The sequence below is a fragment of the Eschrichtius robustus genome, chromosome 12 (genome assembly GCF_028021215.1).
Source record: "Eschrichtius robustus isolate mEscRob2 chromosome 12, mEscRob2.pri, whole genome shotgun sequence".
Taxonomy (NCBI): Eukaryota; Metazoa; Chordata; class Mammalia; order Artiodactyla; family Eschrichtiidae; genus Eschrichtius; species Eschrichtius robustus.
This window is the reverse complement of record NC_090835.1, coordinates 66407589-66429689: the sequence shown is the minus strand read 5'-3', so window position 1 is coordinate 66429689 and position 22101 is coordinate 66407589. Positions and strand designations below refer to the sequence as shown.

Here is a 22101-nt window from a genome sequence, read left to right as displayed (position 1 = left end):
CTGCTAGAACTAATCAATGAATTTGGTAAGGTTGCAGGATACAAAATTAATGCACAGAAATCTCTGCCATTCCTACACACCAACAGTGAAAAATCAGAAAGAGAAATTAAGGAAACACTCCCATTTGCCATTGCAACAGAAAGAATAAAACCTATGAATAAACCTGCCTAAGGAGGTGAAAGACTTGTACTCAGAAAACTATAAAACACTGATGAAAGAAATCAAAGATGACATAAAAAGATGGAGAAATATACCATGTTCTTGGATTGGAGGAATCAATATTGTGAAAATGACTATACTACCCAAAGCAATCTACAGATTCAATGCAATCCCTATCAAACTACCAATGGCATTCTTCACAGAATTAGGACAAAAAATCTTACAATTCGTATGGAAACAGAAAAGACCCTGAATTGCCAAAGCAATCTTGAGAAAGAAAAATGGAGCTGGAGGAATCAGGCTCCCTGACTTCAAACTATACCACAAAGCTACAGTAATCAAGACAATATGGTACTGGCCAAAAAACAGAAATATAGATCAATGGTACAGGATAGACTGCCCAGAGGTAAACCCACACACATATGGACACCTAATTTATGACAAAGGAGGCAAGAACATACAATGGAGAAAAGACAGCCTCTTCAATAAGTGGTGCTGGGAAAACTGGACAGCTACATGAAAAAGAATGAAATTAGAACACTACCTAACACCATACACAAAAATAAACTCCAAATGGATTAAAGACTTAAATGTAAGATCAGACACTATAAAACTTTTAGAAGAAAACAGGAAAAACACTCTTTGACATAAACCACAGCAAGATCTTTTTTGACCCACCTCCTAGAGTAACGGAAATAAAAACAAAAATAAACAAATGGAACTTAATTAAACTTAAAAGCTTTTGCACAGCAAAGGAAACCATAAACAAGACAAAAAGACAACCCTCAGAATGGGAGAAAATATTTGCAAATGAGGCAACTGACAAAGGATTAATCTCCAAAATATACAAACAGCCCATGGAGCTCAATATCAAAAAACCAAACAATCCAGTTAAAAAGTGGGCAGAAGACTTACATAGACATTTCACCAAGGAAGACATACAGATGGTCATGAGGCACATGAAAAGATGCTCAACATCACTAATTATTAGAGAAATGCAAATCAAAACTACAATGAGGTATCATCTCACACCAGTCAGAATGACCATTATCAAAAAAACTAGAAAGAATAAATGCTGGAATGAGTGTGGTGAAAAGGGAACCCTCCTACACTGTTGGTGGGAATGTAAATTGATACAACCACTATGGAAAACAGTATGGGGTTTCCTTAAAAAACTATAAATAGAACTACCATATGACCAGCAATCTCACTGCTGGGTATATACCCTGAGAAAACCATAATTCAAAAGGAGACATGCACCACAATGTTCATTGCAGCACTATTTACAATGGCCAAGACATGGAGCCAACCTAGATGTCCATCAACAGATGAATGGATGAAAAAGATGTGGCACATATATACAAAGGAATATTACTCAGCCATAAAAAGAAATGAAATTGAGTTATTTGTAGTGAGGTGGATGGACCTAGAGTCTGTCATACAAAGTGAAGTAAGTCAGAAAGAGAAAAACGAATACCGTATGCTAATGCATATATATGGAATCTAAAAAAAAAGATGGTACTGATGAACCTAGTTGCAGGACAGGGACAAAGAGGTAGACATAGAGAATGGACTTGATGACATGGGGTGGGAGGGCAAAGCTGGGGTGAAGTGAGAGTAGCATCGACATATATACACTACCAAATATAAAATAGTTGGCTGGTGGGAAGTAGCAGCATAGCACAGGGAGATCAGCTCAGTGCTTTGCCATGACTTAGAGGGGTGGGATAGGGAGGATGGGAGGGAGGGTCTAGAGGGAGGGCATATGGGGACATATATATGTATATGGCTGATTCACTTTTTTATGCAACAGAAACTAACACGGTATTGTGAAGCAATTATACTCCAATAAAGATCTATTAAAAAAATAGATGGCATTCTAAATGTATAATGTGACCTTAAGTAATATTCTAAGTAGCTAAAAGTTATGTTTATAAGAGAACAAGAAAATATTGCAGCCAATTAAGTAGGAAAGAAAATTAGGCTGAATTGCAAAATTCCTTCTTAGATTCTACCCCTGGAAATTTTCTCATTGACTGTTCTGTGAAAATTTCTGGAAGTGTTTAAAGATAATGGTTTAAAACTGTGTCATGTATCCTGTTGTGTTGTATTTTAGCCATAATGCAAGTCCGTGAGGATTTCTTCAATTATAAGACAGGGATATATAGACATGTTACTGGCACAAATGAAGAATCAGAAAAATATCGAAAGCTTCGTACACATGCAGTCAAACTCACTGGGTAAGTCACTTTCTTAAAAATCTTCATTGAATGCTTTTGGAAAATAAAACTGAAAATAAAAGTATGTAGTGTGCATTTAGGTGCTGGAATTCCTCTTGGTATGAGAGACTCTCATACAAATTAAAAATTATAAAAGCATTGACATTAGTTAGTCAGTATTTTAAAGTCTGGTGAAAAAGTAACTCAATATTTTGGGAAAGGTAATTCTGTCTCTCACTTACTTGGGAATCCATCCTAAGAATCTGTTCTATGGGCAAGGGACATTGATTATTGGAATAGATTCTGCATATGGAATAATAGAGGAAAGGCTACAAAACCACAGTGTATCAGGATTTGGGGAGAAGGTTTTCGATGGAATAACAAATGGTAGAGATTAAGCAAGAAGAGAGGGTAGGGTCACCTTTCATTCGAAGTAAGATTACTTTTTATATTTATGTGAGAATTGTAGAAATGAAATTTATCAAATTTGTGAGTCAAATACATTCAGCTCTGCAAGAGCAAGAAAGAGGTTCAAAATTCGGTTGCATTTCAAGAGTAAGTCATCTCACAAATAGACCCTACTCAGAGAGTGTGGTCCTTGGGGACCACTTTTTCAATCTCATTCTGACTCTGCCCAGTCTCCAAACTCTTTCTCATGTCTCATTCCACTTCAGATGAAATGCTTACTGTCCCATTCTTCAGGTGATGATCTCAAATTTTTTCCTTTTATCTTGAATAACCAATAATTTGACCTTGTGCTCTTACCTTGCATTGTATTACACCAAAGAAATTCAAGCAATCAGAAAACAGCTCCCAGCATCACACACTCTTCCCATAAGTACTCCTCCCTTTCTTCCCACTTTTCACAGAGTTGAACCTTCTCTGATCCTATCTAAACCCCTCTTGCTATAGTGTAGACCTCAACCTCTCTCCATATTCAAGAATATTCAGAGGCAATTTTCCCGTTTTCTTCTCTGTAATCAATTTTATTTTTCCCACCATACAAACGTGCGATTATTTCTCAGATATTATGAAAAACAAACAAAACAACAAAAAAACTTTCTCTCATCTTCACTTCCTCTACATTCCATTTATGTTCTTTCCATACAGTAAATTCTTAACGAGACTCGTCTGCACTCACTTTCTTCATTTCTTCTCTGCCCATTTTTTCTTAAACCTCTCCAATCACTTTTTTTACTTCCTTCCTCCTCTTCACAACAATATCTGGGTCAAGGTTCTCAGCGACGTCCCCATTGTTATATTCATCTGTCAGAATACAGACCTACCTGTCCCCCTCTTTCTGGATTTTCCTTACTGCCGTGACTTTTCAAGGTTCTTTGCTCTTCTTTTTCCTTTTTCTGTACTTCCATACTTCATGTTGGAGAGCCCCAGACTGAGGTCTTAGTCCCTTCTCCCCTCACTTATTCCCTGAATAAGTCATCGGTCTCTGAAGTCATCGGTCTCTGAGCTCATCTTGGCTTTGAGTCCCATCGAACCCTGACACTGGCTGAATTTATATCTCCAGCCCAGATCTGATCCTGACCTCCAGACTCATCCATTCCATGGCCTCCTGGACACCTCCACCTGGGTACCTAATGGATGGCTCACATTCAGTGCTTCCAAAACGGAACCCCTGATCTCTCCCCTTACACTTGCTACACAGCATCTACCGTCTCCTTCTTAGCTGATGACCATACCATCCTTCCATGTGCTCTCACTGGAAACTTTAGAATCATCCTCTATTCTCCTTGCCACTCACTTTTAAGATGTTGGAAACTCCGCTGGTTCTTATAACTTATATCCAGAATCCAACCACTTTTCACCATCTAAATTATCTCCACCCTTGCCTGAACCACCATTACCCATCATTTTGTACATGGGTTACTGGAGAAGCTTCTAACAGCTCCTCTTGCATTTAAGTTTGTCCTGGACAGTCTATTCTCAACAGAGAAATCCGTGTGTTCTTTTAGAGCATTAATCAGATATCATCACTCCTTTGCTCAGAGCCCTACGATAGAAAGTTAGAAAGTGATCTGATCTCAATTTCTGTTCACCTGTACCTTGTTCTTCCTGATCTCCTGCTCCATTATGTTTCAGACACCCACACCCAGAGTCTTTCCCTGTGCCTACACTGTTCCATTATCAGACATCTGATTCCTTAGTGTCTGTGTCTCCATCTAGTCTTTGCACAGATCTCATCTTCTCAGCGTGGCATCCCTGACTGTCTTACTTAATACTGCCACCTGTCCTCTGCTTCAGCACCTCTGATCCCCCTCACTTGATTTATTTAAAATTGTTTCCATAACAATGATCACTTTCTAACATACTAATTTAATTAGCTTTTGATGATTGTGTATTGTCTGTCTGCCTTACTAGAAGGAAGCTCCGTGAGAGCAGGTGTCTATCTTATTGGCTGAAGTAGCCAAAGCATACAATGCTGGTCCTTCATACACCTCATGCTTTTTCTATTCAAATAATGAATTTGTTTTAGCATACCCTATACTAGTTCTAGCCTGATACTCATCTTTCAATAAGGCAGCTGCTCAGCTTCGATTGGTTTGTAATTCTTGGACCCACGCTCATCTGATCAACTCTGCCCCTATTTCTCAGCCCAGAGAGTTTTGTGGGACTCACAATAAATGCCCTCCTGCCGTCTTTGCTGCCATGTGCTACCCTTTGCCTTTCCTTTTTGCTTCACCTTCATCTTTCAGCCATTGCCCCTGGTGGCTTGGCCAGGACTTGGGCAGCCCAATGGGCTCCCAGTGTGACTTCTTCTTCAGTTGATCCCCCCAGGGTGGGATAGGGAGGGACTGACAGTCTGATCACCTAGCCTTGCTCACAGCCTTTGTTGTAAACAGATTGAGGGAGTAGTTCTGGATTGTCTTACATACTTTTAAAGGGAAAAAATTCCTATTCAGGTCTAGAGGGGAAGGGAGAATGTTGCGGTGAGTCTTGTTCTCAGAATCTACTTTTGCTTTTATACAGAACAAAATGTGTTTTTTTCCATTATTCCTCAAAGTTGTTTTTTTTGGGGGGGTGGTGGATTGTGACTGTTTGACTGGTTTACTAAAGGTAGAAGGAAGGTACTACTGAGGTTTTAAAACTTGTTTTCTTTTATTTTGTTTTCCCCTTCTTAGCTGTTCAGTGACTTCTCAGGAAGGCAAATGGAATAAAAATGCCTTTATACTGCCACTGGAACTGGGAATTCAGTTCCACCTGAGTTCTGTTTCCCTTCAGTTTGAAAGTCCTATTTCTTCTAAACCTCTCCTTCCTATGTATGTTTCATTATCAATTTTTGTTTTCTCTAGTAATATCCATGATTTGGAAAAAAAATTTCCCACACACTTGGTGATTGAAATAATTTTTCCTATCATTCAGAGAACTCTGGAATGGCAACATTGATGTGGTGCCTTCCTTGATTTATCAGAACTGATCCTTTATCATCTCTATCATGTATTTAAACATGCTGGTCATGTTTTCTTCATTCTACTTCTAAAGTTATTCATGCTGAGGTTGAACAAGATATGAATGTGTTTCTATTTAATCACTCTGCACTGTTTGTATATTTTCCATGTACAGTGTGTCAGTTGCAGTAATGTGTTCACTTTTATAAACTCCTAGAAGATTGAGACATTTATAAATTTACCTCACATGTGTGATAATTAACAAGGTTAATTCTACTCGTAGGCAAGCAACTTCCGGAGAATTTGTTTATTTTTCAGAAATATTTTAGGTCCCCTAGGCATTGTTAAATGCCCTGGAGCAGTAGATTTTAATTCATTTCTCTATTAGTAATTCCTGATTTGGTAATTACTGTATTCAGAAAATTAATGCATCAGTGAATTAGAGAGGAATCAAATAGCCCAAGTAAGTTAATGTTCCTTATCGGAGAGCTTAATGTACTTCATAGAAGTACTTTACAAATTTATCGCAACAAATTCTATTTGCTGTCCATTCTGTTAAAGACAAAGCTATTAGATTTAACTTATTTGAACAAATAAATTTAAACTTCTATTGAATGCTCATCACTGGGGAATACAAGGAGGATTAATACATAGTCCTACTCTTAAGGAGTTTAGGGAATAAGGTAGAGACATTCACAACTGCTTCTGGCATATATTTCCATACATATAGGGCTTTACATATATAAAACACAGAATAGTGATAGGTAGATAAACATTTGTAATGCTTTTCTTTGTTCCTCATAATTTTAGTTCACTCCTCTCTCTTCTCTTTCCACAACCTCTGTCTACCCCTGTTGTGGATACTGAAGTCATAAAAGCATTTAATTGAATTAAAAATGCCATATGTTTTGAAACATGGCATTATTTTATATACCAATAATAAGAATAAAATATTACCAATTATACTAAACAGATCCATTGATTGTTAGATTGATTTCAATTTTCGAGATGCTAAAATGTGGGGGAAAAAAGAGTGTCATATGGTATATAAGATTCTCATCGTGGCCAATGTTCTTTATGTTATGGTTCTATTCCGCATCTCTTTATACATTGCAGTTCATCTTGTGTCCCTGTCCACCAAAGGTTCTGAGCTTTCTTGAAACCCTCACTCGGAAGTTTATAAAGCAGTGCATTAAAGCCATTTACTTTTGCATATGATTCCAGGAATCACCACTACGACTTAAATGGAAAAAAAAAAAAAATTAGCAGTCAGACATTTTAGAAAATTAAGGGAAATAATGGGGATAAATCACTGTCAATCCTGCTTGTATGACAGAATTTTATTGAGGATAGAGTATATCTTTACAGAAGAGAACAATGAAATCATTTTAGGACATATTTTTGCCATCATTCAATAACGTTTTATGTGAAAGTTTATTTATTCAGCAAACATTTATTGAGTACCTCTATCTTCCAGATGTTGTTTTAGAAGCTAGGGATACATCAGGAAGCAAAATAGACACAGATCCTGATCTTCATCAAATTTATATTCTACAAATTGACATATAGCTGTTAGGCAAATACAATTGTATTTTTTAAAAGGCCAGAGTTTTGGTGCTAAAGTTTGTTGAGTGTGTGTGTCTGGTGTCAACAATATCAAATTTTTAATGCATAAATAATGAGTAGTGACTCAGAGAGAGAGAAGATAAACAACTGGGAAATGGAGGCCAAAAGGAAAGTAAACATTAAAACAGTCTGAGAAGAACAGAGGAAAGAATAACAAAAATGTTTTCAAGTAGATTGTGAATGAGAATTGCAGTTTTTAAAATTAAACTGAACACCCCAAAATAAATCTAAAATGTTGCAAAGTGATAGAAATTGGGCATGTTTCCAATAAATGACTGAGAAGACATTTATTTGGTTTGAGTTAATCATTAAGAATTCAAGTCAGAGATTTCTGTAAACTGTGATGCAAATCCATTGTGACTTAAAATTGGGCACAGATAGAATGAATTATATATTTCTCTTTTCTATATATTCAACAAATATTAAAAGTAAACCCATGTTGTTCCTGGTGCTGTGCTGAGTAGTAGGCATGATGAGAAAAAAAAAGTCCTTGCCATCACAGTGCAACTAGATATTAACCCAAAACACACAAAAATGTAAAGTTATGCCACATTTCATAAAGGCAGGGTAGAAGGTGGTAAGAGGATGTTCAATACTTGATCTAGGGACTTCCCTGGTGGTGCAGTGGATAAGACTCTGCGCTCCCAATGCAGGGGGCCCAGGTTTGATCCCTGGTCAGGGAACTAGATCCCACATGCATGCTGCAACTGAGTTCACATGCCACAGCCAAGGAGCCCATGTGCTGCAACTAAGGAGCCCGTCTAACGCAACTAAGACCTGGTGCAACCAAATAAATATAAATAAATAAATAAAAGAAAAAAAGTACTTGATCTAGACTTGAGGATCCAACAAATGTCCTTGAGGAAGAAAAGTATGAGCTGAGATTTACAGGTTGTTTAGCAGCAGGCAAAGGGAGCAGCTTGTGTAAAGGTCCTGTGGTCAGAAGGATACAAAACACTCTATGAATGCAAAGAATGCTGTGTTTGCTGAATCTTGGAAGGCAAGGACTTGTAGACCAGTTTACAGAATTTAGTCAAGGATGTTAAGTATTTCATTAAGGATCTTAAGAGCAAAGAGAAGTCACTGAAGAGATTTAAATAGGAAAGTGGCATGATCTTTCTTTGTATTTTTTAAAAGATTGCTTTAACTATAAAGAATGTGATATAAAAGGCAAATGGTGGTAATTCTAGTAAAAGACAACAGCCTGGACCTGGTAAGATAGTGAAAGAGTTGGGGAGATATGGGTGGATCAAGAAATATTTAAAGAGAAAAGCTGGAAGAAGGGATGTGGATTTGGAATCGAGGTGGACAACAAAGTGGGGAAGGCATTCACTATTGGGTCTGGTAATTTCAAGATGTCTTTGAGACATAAAAATGCAGATAGATGTCAGAGAAGACAGGTAGATATACTGATCTCAAGATCATAGTAGAGACAAGGGTTGAAGATGGATGGTACTGAACAGAATAAGAAAAAAAGAAGACTGATTGAGGTTAAGCCATGGGAAAATCCAGTATTTCATGACTGGCTAGAAAATGATGAGTCTACAAAAAGAAGGAGAGGCCAGTGAGGTTTTTTTTAATTTTAATTTTTATTTATTTATTTTTAAATTTTATTTATCTATTTTTTTATACAGCAGGTTCTTATTAGTTATCTATTTTATACATATTAGTGTATATATGTCAATCCCAATCTCCCAATTCATCCCAAAAGTGGCTAGTGTAAGATTTCGAGAAAACTGGGAAACTGTAAGGTTGGGATCCAGAGTCTGTGAAGACACTGGTCTTAGAGAAAGACTGAGTTACAAGTCTATTTTATCAGGAGAGAAGGAAGAGAGGAGGTTAAATGAAACTTTTAGCATTTAAGGTAGTGGTAGGTTGAGGAAAATTCCTATCAGATTGCTTCTTTTTTTTTAATCTCCAGGAAGCAGGAGGTAAGGTTATCTGTAGAGGGAAGAGGTGGTGGGAGGATACATGATCAGAAATTTGAGAATAGAGGTGGTTTGCAATCGTCCTCTGGATGTTTAGGTGAGGGAGTTGCCCCAGGAACCTACCTACAGGAATTGCCTCGTGTTGCTAATGGTACCATTCTTCCCTCTTGTATGTGCTTTCTGCAGTTGTAGTCAGCCAATTGGGTGGATGCAAAGAGAAGTGGGTAGTTGAGTTCATCTAAGACGGACAGTTTTCCAGATGGGTGCAATGAAGAGTCAGAAAAACAAGGGGTTTAGGGTATGAGTATTGACCTAAGTGTTGCTAAGATGGCGAAAGCTTAATAAACCTGATGAAAAGAGGGTTGATGGATTCAAAGAAAATAGAAAAATCATTGCACTAGAGAACATGGTGATTCTAATCTCCATGATTTTTATGATTGTCTAACTTATTTTTCTTACCTTTTAGATTTTTAATCTTTTTATTGTTTATGAGAGAAAAGTCATCATGTAATAATGAGGTAATATTTTACAGATTATGAATACAGTGGTAGAGAGTGACTAAGTCATAATTTTATATGTTAGTGCCTAATTATCTTGTAGTATTCATTGTCTGCTTTTAGATCCTAAATCTTTGATACCTGTCTATCTATCATCTATCTATCTACGTCTATCTATGTATGTATCTATCTATCTATCATCTATCTATCAATCTATCCATTTAAAGATAGTTGCCCCCAAGAGACTATAAAAATAATGCTTTGTCTTGTAATAACCTATGTTTGAAGAGAATTAAAAAAAGAATATATATAAGTGGCCATCAACAGAGGAATGGATAAAGATGATGTGGTACATATATACAAAGGAATATTAACCATAAAAAAGAACAAAATAATGCCATCTGCAGCAACAAATGAACCTAGAGATTGCCATACTGAGTGAAGTAAGTCAGACACAGACAAATATCATATGATATTGCTTATATGTGGAATCTTAAAAAAGGGTACAACTGAACTTATTTACAAAATAGAAGTAGAGTTACGAATGCAGAAAACAAACTTATGGTTACCAGGGAATGGGAGGGAGAGATAAATTGGAAGATTGGGACTGACATATACACACTACCATATATAAAATAGATAACTAATAAGAACCTGCTGTATATGTACAGCATTCTCTGTAATGGCCTATGTGGGAAAAAAAATCTAAAAAAAAAAAAGAAGAGTGGGTATATGTATATGTATAACTGATTCACTTTGCTGTACACCTGAAACTAACACAACATGGTAAATCAATATGCCAATAAAATTTTTAAAAAATATTTTAGGCTTGACAAGACATAAATTCCTGCTGCAAATAAACTCTGTCATTAGAACTCCAGAGAAGCCACAGATAATAAGTAAATGAATTAGATGTGGCCAAGTCCCAGTAAAACTTTATTTACAAAAATAAGTGGCCACTCTAGGCTCATAGTTTGTCAAAAACTGATATAAAATCAATCATAGATCTTCTTAGTTACTAGTAAGTAGCATAAAATCAGGAAAATGACTTACAACTGTGAATATTGTACTTTTTTTCATAAATATTCTCTGATTTTGTTTGCTTGTAGGTTTTTGATTTCTCTTGTTTGCTTTTGTTCTTCATGTGTTGTAGTGAAAGAATGCTAAACAAAAAAATTAGAATGAGTTTCACATTCTGGTTTTTCTACTTATTAAATTTGGTTTGAATAACGTAAAAAAAGAATTTATTTATATATATGTGTGTGTAACTGAATCACTTTACTGTACTAACACAACATTGTAAATCTACTATATTTCAATAAAAATTAAAAGAATAATGCTTCAGAGTTAAATTTCTCATATATTGTCCCCATATTGTCTAAACATATAAACAGCAAGGACTCCAGGAGCATAAATCATTATTTGGTGAGATTACAAATTATTTAACATAGCTTTATTGGGGTCACCCCTTGTTTTTCCCCATTCATCTTTTTTTCCTTCTTCTTTTCGAATAACCACTTAATGGTAAGCCTGAAATTTCATGCTATGTTATGTTTAACCCTGGGCAAATTGATAAGTTCTAAGCAGAAGTTTTAATTAGAGGTTTTTAATGCACGAAGTCCAAGACAGTAGAATGAACCTTTCAACTACACTTATTTAGAAAATGAAAATAAATATGGGATAATTAGTATAGACAATGCAAAAACATTTAATTTGGGTCTTGGGGTGCACTGCTTTGAATAACACTAGCTGCTGCAATAAATAAACTCAAAATATTTAATAATTCAAATATCTTAATAAAAGTTTATTTCTTATTCATATACTAGTTCAAGATGCGAGATCCTAGATTTGGGGTCGCTTTCTTCCATATGGTTTCAGGGACTCCAAACTCCTTCTATCTTGTTGCTCTGCCATCTCTTAGGGTCACATGTTTTGATTTTATTCTGCCTCTGGAAAATGAAGAAGAGCATGAGGAGGGCTTCTTAAATTCACTTCTTTTAAAGTCTTGACTCAGAAACGGCACTAACCAGTCCACATTCATTTGGCTAAAACTCATTCACATGTCTCTACCCAGCTGCAAATGAGGCTGGGAAGTATAAAAGATTTGGCAGTGACATTATAACATGAGAACAAATAGAGCTATAGTTTGGAGCAGAATTCTAAATTTGCATAAATTTTAAAGAAAAAAAAACAAACAGAGACACAAATTTGAGTTTGTGGAGAGCTGACTTGATCTGCATCTCCAAGGCTCTCTGTGACTGTGTTCAGTTTTTAGAGAATCTTCATTGGGAAATTCTAAAAATTACTGCTTTACAAGATTGAATCAATTAATAAATGCATTTGGTACCAACTATATCCATAATCACTGAAGTAGCACTGTCACACAATCCTCCTGTTCAAAAAACCTTATAAGATGGGAATTATTATTCCATTTTACTAGAAATAAGAGACAGAGTGCTTTAGAAAACTTTTTATGTTCTTCTGACTTCAAAATAACTATTTTAACCATACTACATTTCTATATAAATATTATATATATAACATATATATATACATATACACACACACACACACACACACACACACACATATATATAGGAACAAGGATGGTTCAGTGTCAAGATTCACTCAATGTTTATTTATCACCTATGTTTTCTCAAGAAACTGCTATATTTTTTCTTTTAGCAAAAGTGTCCTTAGGGTAAAAATAAATATATCCTTTTTTTCCTATCTAAAAATTCTATTCTCACTTGCTTTGACCACACATCTTTAATCTGTACATAAAGACCTTTGCCTAATTTTTCAATAAGAAACTTTTTTTTTGGTATGTAATATGCGTCAGTCATGTAGTGTGCTAGACATTAAGAATACCAATAACAAAAATATCCTGCTCCTGTTTTCAAGCAAGTGGGAGAGAGAGATAGAAAGGGAGAAAGAGAGGGAGAGAAGGGAGGCAGAGAAGGAGACAGAGCGGGAGAGAGAGGAGCAAGCAGTGCTGATGCACAATGTCTTAAGTGTGGAGATGGAAATAGGATAGGAATTTAAATTGAGTAGTGAGGGTGTGAGTCATATAGAAAGGCACATAACTCCAATTCTGGGGCCAGAGAAGACTTGTGGGAAGAGGTAGCACCTGCTGTGGAGGTGAAGTAAAGCAGATAGGAATTATTAAAGGTACATGGCAAGAGAAGAGCATGTCCCAGGAAAAGTGAGCAGCAAATGGACAATCTCACAGTGAGAGAGAATATGACCTACTTAAGAAATTGGAAAGGGTAAATGGGTTGAGTGTAGAGTGAGGAGGAATCTAGTGAAAACTGAGACTAAGAGGTAGCCCAGTCTCGGGGTATTCTGCTATTAATGATAATTTACTAACCTGTCCTGGGGCCTCACCTGGTCTGACTGCTTCAGCATCTCTGGGTTTGCCCTCACCCCTTGTCCTCCATCATCTCTGTATGAATTTATATGCCTTTGCAACAACATTGTTTGGTTTACAGTGAAAGTTCCAAGTGTCCAGGTGGCATTTCTCTGCCCCCTATTCTGTGATGTTCAGTTCAATTCAGTCTCCTAGTTCTGGGTCATTCTACTTTGAGATGTGGGTAAATCTGAGAGCAGAAACTGTCACCAAATAATAGAAATGGGATTTCAATAGACTAGATCCACTGTACAGTTTCTGCTATAAAGCAAGTAGCACAAGCTGAATAACATTCAAAAAGGAAAAGTAATCTTTCTTCCCGTGACACATTGTGGCAGACCTGAGCTCTGGGAAACCATGTTCATACACTGGCCTGGCCTGGAAGTGTTTTTGATCTAGTAGTGAGAACAACCCTGTAAACATACAATGTGAGAGGAGGTGAGCTCAGGGTCTCTCTCCTCTGCCATCTTGACTGATCTACAAGAATTAAAACAAACAAAAACAAACAAACAAACAAAAAACCCATATAATGTAAGTGCATTGGCTTTGCACAGATGGAATCAAAGTGTTAGAGAGCATAGAGGAGGGGAACCTCACCTAAGAGCGTGCAGGTGCATTAGAGGATGTACAATCAGGACTAGAGTAGGAAATGACCCTGGAGTAAAGGTTACTAGCATGTTAATTAAGCCTTTGCGTTTCCTCTACTGTGAACTCATTATTCTTGCCCTTTTTTCGCTTTTCTAACAGAGTCTTCATTTTTAAGACTAAACCCCAGTTTATTGTTGGCTTCATAAATTTATTTTTAATGATTTTGACCTGGGCAATACTTTAACTTTTATTCTAAATTTTTAAAGTTCTATTTCTAAAGTAATTAAGTCAAAGATCTACCTGGAAGATATTTGCGTGATGATGTGTGGTGATGATCTAATTTTTTCCTCCAGACTCTGAGCTAAAAGCACCAAGACCACATAATGAATAATCCATTCCTTCCTTACTCTTTGAAATGCATTTTTTTTATAGCTTATTAAATTCTTACATAAATTTATTATGGTTTGAATCTGAGTGCCCTGTTCAAAATACACACAGTCTATCATTCAATTTCTACCACTTTATTTTATTTTATTTTATTTTTTTAAACATCTTTATTGAAGTATAATTGCCTTACAATGGTGTGTTAGCTTCTGCTTTATAACAAAGTGAATCAGTTATACATATACAATATGTTCCCATTTCTCTTCCCTCTTGCATCTCCCTCCCTCCCACCCTCCCCATCCCACCCCTCTAGGTGGTCACAAAGCACCAAGCTGATCTCCCTGTGCTATGCGGCTGCTTCCCACTAGCTATCTATTTTACATTTGGTAGTGTATATATGTCCATGACACTCTCTTACCCTGTCACATCTCACCCCACCCCCTCCCCATATCCTCAAGTCCATTCTCTGGTAGGTCTGTGTCTTTATTCCCGTCTTGCCACTAGGTTCTTCATGGCCTTTTTTTTTTTTTTTTCCCTTAGATTCCGTATATATGTGTTAGCATACTGTATTTGTTTTTCTCTTTCTGACTTACTTCACTCTGTATGACAGACTCTAACTCCATCCACCTCATTACAAATACCTCCATTTCATTTCTTTTTATGGCTGAGTAATATTCCATTGTATATATGTGCCACATCTTCTTTATCCATTCATCTGTCTATGGACATTTAGGTTGCTTCCATGTCCTGGCTATTGTAAATAGAGCAGCAATGAACATTTTGGTACATGACTCTTTTTGACCTATGGTTTTCTCAGGGTATATGCCCAGTAGTGGGATTGCTGGGTCGTATGGTAGTTCTATTTGTAGTTTTTCAAGGAACCTCCATACTGTTCTCCATAGTGGCTGTATCAATTTACATTCCCACCAACAGTGCAAGAGTGTTCCCTTTCCTCCACACCCTCTCCAGTATTTATTGTTTCTAGATTTTTTGATGATGGCCATTCTGACCGGTGTGAGATGATATCTCATTGTAGTTTTGATTTGCATTTCTCTAATGATTAATGATGTTGAGCATTCTTTCATGTGTCTGTAGGCCATCTGTATATCTTCTTTGGAGAAATGTCTATTTAGGTCTTCTGCCCATTTTTGGATTGGGTTGTATGTTTTTTTTGTTATTGAGCTGCATGAGCTGCTTGTAAATCTTGGAGATTAATCCTTTGTCAGTTGCTTCATTTGCAAATATTTTCTCCCATTCTGATGGTTGTCTTTTGGTCTTGTTTATGGTTTCCTTTGCTGTGCAAAAGCTTTTAAGTTTCATTAGGTCTCATTTGTTTATTTGTGTTCTTATTTCCATTTCTCTGGGAGCTGGGTCAAAAAGAATCTTGCTGTGATGTATGTCATAGAGTGTTCTGCCTATGTTTTCCTCTAAGAGTTTGATAGTGTCTGCCCTTACACTTAGGTCTTTAATCCATTTTGAGTTTATTTTTGTGCATGGTGTCAGGGAGTGTTCTAATTTCATACTTTTACATGTAGCTGTCCAATTTTCCCAGCACCACTTATTGAAGAGGCTGTCTTTTCTCCACTGTATATTCTTGCCTCCTTTATCAAAGATAAGGTGACCATATGTGTGTGGGTTTATCTCTGGGCTTTCTATCCTGTTCCATTGATCTGTATTTCTGTTTTTGTGCCAGTACCAAACTGTCTTGATTACTGAAGCTTTGTAATATAGTCTGAAGTCAGGGAGCCTGATTCCCCCAGCTCCATTTTTCGTTCTCAAGATTGCTTTGGCTATTCGGGGTCTTTTGTGTTTCCATACAAATTGTGAAATTTTTTGTTCTAGTTCTGTGAAAAATGCCAGTGCTAGTTTGATAGGGATTGCATTGAATCTGTAGATTGCTTTGGGTAGTAGAGTCATTTTCACAATGTTGATTCTTCCAATCCAGGAACATGGTATATCTCTCCATCTATTTGTATCATCTTTAATTTCTTTCATCAGTGTCTTATAATTTTCTGTATACAGGTCTTTTGTCTCCTTAGGTAGGTTTATTCCTAGATATTTTATTCTTTTTGTTGCAATGGTAAACGGGAGTGTTTTCTTAATTTCACTTTCAGATTTTTCGTCATTAGTGTATAGAAATGCAAGAGATTTCTGTGCATTAATTTTGTATCTTGCTACTTTACCAAATTCATTGATTAGCTCTAGGAGTTTTCTGGTAGCATCTTTAGGAGTCTCTATGTATAGTATCATGTCATCTGCAAATAGTGACAGCTTTACTTCTTCTTTTCCGATTTGGATTCCTTTTATTTCTTTGTCTTCTCTGATTGCTGTGGCTAACACTTCCAAAACTATGTTGAATAATAGTGGTGAGAGTGGGCAACCTTGTCTTGTTCCTGATCTTAGTGGAAATGGTTTCAGTATTTCACCATTGAGAACAATGTTGGCTGTGGGTTTGTCAGATATGGCCTTTATTATGTTGAGGAAAATTCCCTCTATGCCTACTTTCTGCAGGGCTTTTATCATAAATGGGTGTTGAATTTTGTCGAAAGCTTTCTCTGCATCTATTGAGATGATCATATGGTTTTTCTCCTTTAATTTGTTAATATGGTGTATCACATGGATTGATTTGCGTATGTTGAAGAATCCTTGCATTCCTGGGATAAACCCCACTTGATCATGGTGTATGATCCTTTTAATGTGCTGTTGGATTCTGTTTGCTAGTATTTTGTTGAGGATTTTTGCATCTATGTTCATCAGTGATATTGGCCTGTAGTTTTCTTTCTTTGTGACATCTTTGTCTGGTTTTGGTATCAGGGTGATGGTGGCCTCGTAGAATGAGTTTGGGAGTGTTCCTCTCTCTGCAATATTTTGGAAGAGTTTGAGAAGGATAGGTGTTAGCTCGTCTCTAAATGTTTGATAGAATTCGCCTGTGAAGCCATCTGGTCCTGGGCTTTTGTTTGTTGGAAGGTTTTTAATCACAGTTTCAATTTCAGTGCTTGTGATTGGTCTGTTCATATTTTCTATTTCTTCCTGGTTCAGTCTCGGCAGTTTGTGCATTTCTAAGAATCTGTCCATTTCTTCCAGGTTGTCCATTTTATTGGCATAGAGTTGCTGGTAGTAATCTCTCATGATCCTTTGTATTTCTGCAGTGTCAGTGGTTACTTCTCCTTTTTCATTTCTAAATCTATTGATTTGAGTCCTCTCCCTTTTTCTCTTGATGAGTCTGGCTAATGGTTTATCAATTTTGTTTATCTTCTCGAAGAACCAGCTTTTAGTTTCATTGATTTTTGCTATTGTTTCCTTCATTTCTTTTTCATTTATTTCTGACCTAATCTTTATGATTTCTTTCTTTCTGCTGGCTTTGGGGGTTTTTTGTTCTTCTTTCTCTAATTGCTTTAGGTGCAAGGTTAGGTTGTTTATTCGAGATGTTTCCTGTTTCTTGAGGTAGGCTTGTATTGCTATAAACTTCCCTCTTAGCAGTGCTTTTGCTGCGTCCCATAGGTTTTGGGTCGTCGTATCTCCATTGTCATTTGTTTCTAGGTATTTTTTGATTTCCCCTTTGATTTCTTCAGTGATCACTTCGTTATTAAGTAGTGTATTGTGTAGCCTCCATGTGTTTGTATTTTTTACAGATCTTTTCCTGTAATTGATATCTAGTCTCATAGCGTTGTGGTCGGAAAAGATACTTGATACGATTTCAATTTTCTTAAATTTACCAAGGCTTGATTTGTGACCCAAGATATGATCTATCCTGGAGAATGTTCCATGAGCACTTGAGAAAAATGTGTATTCTGTTGTTTTTGGGTGGAATGTCCTATAAATATCAATTAAGTCCATCTTGTTTAATGTATCATTTAAAGCTTGTGTTTCCTTATTTATTTTCATTTTGGATGATCTGTCCATTGGTGAAAGTGGGGTGTTAAAGTCCCCTACTATGATTGTGTTGCTGTCGATTTCCCCTTTTATGGCTGTTAGTATTTGCCTTATGTATTGAGGTGCTCCTATGTTGGGTGTATAAATATTTACAATTGTAATACCTTCCTCTTGGATCGATCCCTTGATCATTATATAGTGTCCTTCTTTGTCTCTTGTAATAGTCTTTATTTTAAAGTCTACTTTGTCTGATATGAGAATTGCTACTCCAGCTTTCTTTTGATTTCCATTTGCATGGAATATCTTTTTCCATCCCCTCACTTTCAGTCTGTATGTGTCTCTAGGTCTGAAGTGGGTCTCTTGTAGACAGCATATATATGGGTCTTGTTTTTGTATCCATTCAGCCAGCCTGTGTCTTTTGGTGGGAGCATTTAATCCATTTACATTCAAGGTAATTATCGATATGTATGTTCCTATTCTCATTTTCTTAAATGTTTTGGGTTTGTTATTGTAGGTGTTTTCCTTCGCTTGTGTTTCTTGCCTAGAGAAGTTCCTTTAGCATTTGTTGTAAAGCTGGTTTGGTGGTGCTGAACTCTCTCAGCTTTTGCTTGTCTGTAAAGGTTTTAATTTCTCCATCAAATCTGAATGAGAGCCTTGCTGGGTAGAGTAATCTTGGTTGTAGGTTTTTCTCCTTCATCACTTTAAGTATATCCTGCCACTCCCTTCTGGCTTGCAGAGTTTCTGCTGAAAGATCAGATGTTAACCTTATGGGGATTCCCTTGTGTGTTATTTGTTTTTTTTTCCCTTGCTGCCTTTAATATGTTTTCCTTATATTTAATTTTTGACAGTTTGATTAATGTGTCTTGGCGTGTTTCTCCTTGGGTTTATCCTGTATGGGACTCTCTGTGCTTCCAGGACTTGGTTAACTATTTCTTTTCCCATATTAGGGAAGTTTTCAACTATAATCTCTTCAAATATTTTCTCAGTCCCTTTCTTTTTCTCTTCTTCTTCTGGGACCCCTATAATTCGAATGTTGGTGCGTTTAATGTTGTCCCAGAGGTCTCTGACACTGTACTCAGTTCTTTTCATTCTTTTTTCTTTATCCTGCTCTGCAGTAGTTATTTCCACCATTTTATCTTCCAGGTCACTTATCCTTTCTTCTGCCTCAGTTATTCTGCTATTGATCCCATCTAGAGTATTTTTAATTTCATTTATTGTGTTTTTCATCGTTGCTTGGTTCCTCTTTAGTTCTTCTACGTCCTTGTTAAATGTTTCTTGCATTTTGTCTATTCTATTTCCCAGATTTTGGATCATCCTTACTATCATTATTCTGAATTCTTTTTCAGGTAGACTACCTATTTCCTCTTCATTTGTTAAGTCTGGTGTGTTTTGACCCTGCTCCTTCATCTGCTGTGTGTTTTTCTGTCATCTCATTTTGCTTATCTTACTGTGTTTGGGGTCTCCTTTTCACAGACTGCAGGTTCGTAGTTCCCGTTGTTTTTGGTATCTGTCCCCAGTGGCTAAGGTTGGTTCAGTGGGTTGTGTAGGCTTCCTGGTGGAGGGAACTAGTGCCTGAGTTCCGGTGGATGAGGCTGGATCTTGTCTTTCTGGTGGGCACGTCCACGTCTGGTGGTGTATTTTGGGGTGTCTGTGGCCTTATTATGATTTTAGGCAGCCTCTCTGCTAATGGATGGGGCTGTGTTCCTGTCTTGCTAGTTGTTTGGCATAGGGTGTTCAGCACTGTAGCTTGCTGGTCATTGAGTGATGCTGGGTCTTGATGTTGAGATGGAGATCTCTGAGAGATTTTTGCCGTTTGGTATTACGTGGAGCTGGGAGGTCTCTTGTGGACCAGTGTCCTGAAGTTGGCTCTCCCACCTCAGAGGTACAGCCCTGATGCCTGGCTGGAGCACCAAGAGCCTTTCGTCCACACGGCTCAGAGTAAAAGGGAGAAAAAATAGAAAGAAAGAAAGAAAGAGGCTATAATATAGTGAAGTAAAATAAAGCTATTATAAAGCAAAGCTATACAGACAAAATCTCACCAGAAGCATATACATATACACTCACAAAAAAAGGAAAAGGGGAAAAATTAATATATCCTGCTCCCAAAGTCCACCTCCTGAATTTGGGATGATTTGTTGTCTATTCAGGTATTCAACAGATGCAGGCACATCAAGTTGTTTGTGGAGTTTTAATCCACTGCTTCTGATGCTACTGGGAGAGATTTCCCCTTCTCTTCTCTGTTTGCACAGCTCCCGGGGTTCAGCTTTGGATTGGGACCCGCCTCTGCATGTAGGTCGCCTGAGGGTGTCTGTTCCCCGCCCAGACAGGACGGGGTTAAAGGAGCAGCTGCTTCGGGGGCTCTGGCTCACCCAGGCTGCGGGGAGGGAGGGGTACAGAGGAGGCGGGGCGATCCTGCGGCGGCAGAGGCCGGCGTGACGTTGCAGCAGCCTGAGGCGCACAGTGCGTTCTCCCGGGGAAGTTGTCCCTGGATCACGGGACCCTGGCAGTGGCGGGCTGCACAGGCTCCCGGAAGGGGCGGTGTGGAGAGTGACCTGTGCTCGCACACAGGATTTTTGGAGGCGGCAGCAGCAGCCCCAGCGTCTCGCGCCCGCCTCTGGGGTCCGCGCTGATAGCCGCGGCTCGCGCCAGTCTCTGGAGTTCGTTTAGGCGGCGCTCTGAATCCCCTCTCCTTGCGCGCCGTGAAACAAAGAAGCAAGAAAAAGTCTCTTGCCTCTTCGGCAGCTGCAGACTTTTTCCCGGTCTGCCTCCCAGCCAGCTGTGGTGCGCTAACCCCTTCAGGCTGTGTTCACGCCGCCAACCCCAGTCCTCTCCCTGCGATCCGACCGAAGCCCGAGCCTCAGCTCCCAGCCCCGCCCGCCCCGGCGGGGGAGCAGACAAGCCTCTCGGGCTGGTGAGCGCTGCTCGGCGCCGAGCCTCTGTGCGGGAATCTCTCCGTTTTTCCCTCTGCGCCCCTGTTGCTGTGGGATCCGCGCTGATAGCCGCGGCTCGCACCCGTCTCTGGAGTTCGTTTAGGCGGCGCTCTGAATCCCCTCTCCTCGCGCACCAGGAAACAAAGAGGGAAGAAAAAGTCTCTTGCCTCTTCGGCAGCTGCAGACTTTTTCCCGGACTCCCTCCCGGCTAGCTGTGGTGCAGTAACCCCTTCAGGCTGTGTTCACGCCGCCAAGCCCAGCCCTCTCCCTGGGATCCGACGGAAGCCCTAGCCTCAGCTCCCAGCCCCTCCCGCCCCGGCGGGTGAGCAGACAAGCCTCTCGGGCTGGTGAGTGCTGGTCGGCGCCGAGCCTCTGTGCGGGAATCTCTCCGCTTTGCCCTCCGCACCCCTGTTGCTGCGCTCTCCTCCATGGCTCCAAAGCTCCCCCCCTCTGCCACCCGCAGTCTCTGCCCGCGAAGGGCCTTCCTAGTGCGTGGAAATCTTTCCTCCTTCACAGCTCCCTCCCACTGGTGCAGGTGCCGTCCCTATTCTTTTGTCTCTGTTATTTCTTCTTTCTTTTGCCCTACCCAAGTACAGGGGGAGTTTCTTGCCTTTTGGGAGGTCTGACGTTTTCTGCCAGCGTTCAGTGGGTGTTCTGTAGGAGCAGTTCCACGTGTAGATGTATTTCTACTGTATCTGTGGGAAGGAAGGTGATCTCCGCGTCTTACTCTTCCGCCATCTTCTCCCCAACCGCCTACCACTTTATTTTAATATCACATGGTATTCACATTGCTGCATTGCTCTCATTTTTCAATATTTATCTAGTTATTTTCCTAATGAGATTAAAACAAACAAACTCAGAGCAACTTAATTGGAACTTGAATGTTTTATTTATAAAGAAGATAACATAAACTTTCTTACTTTTTAAAGACTATTATTAAGTACCCTGCACTTATTTTTCTTTAGAGAAATGCTATTTTTCAAGGATTTCATTTTTATAAAACTTTTTTCTCTTCCCTATATCCTAAGATTTCTATATCTTTCTTAAATGCAACTTTTAAGTACAAAGCTATTTGACTGCTAAG

The 22101-nt window shown here is 38.4% G+C and overlaps 1 protein-coding gene across 6 annotated transcripts in view; it reads left to right on the top strand.

The window, feature by feature from the left end:
- TINAG (tubulointerstitial nephritis antigen) overlaps positions 1-22101 on the top strand; it is a 94689-nt gene that overhangs the window by 47014 nt on the left and 25574 nt on the right. For all 6 annotated transcript variants that reach the window (XM_068557450.1, XM_068557455.1, XM_068557454.1 and 3 more), the window contains one exon: positions 2276-2399. In XM_068557450.1, coding sequence (XP_068413551.1) covers positions 2276-2399 — 124 coding nt within the window. The remainder of the gene's footprint in view (positions 1-2275; positions 2400-22101) is intronic.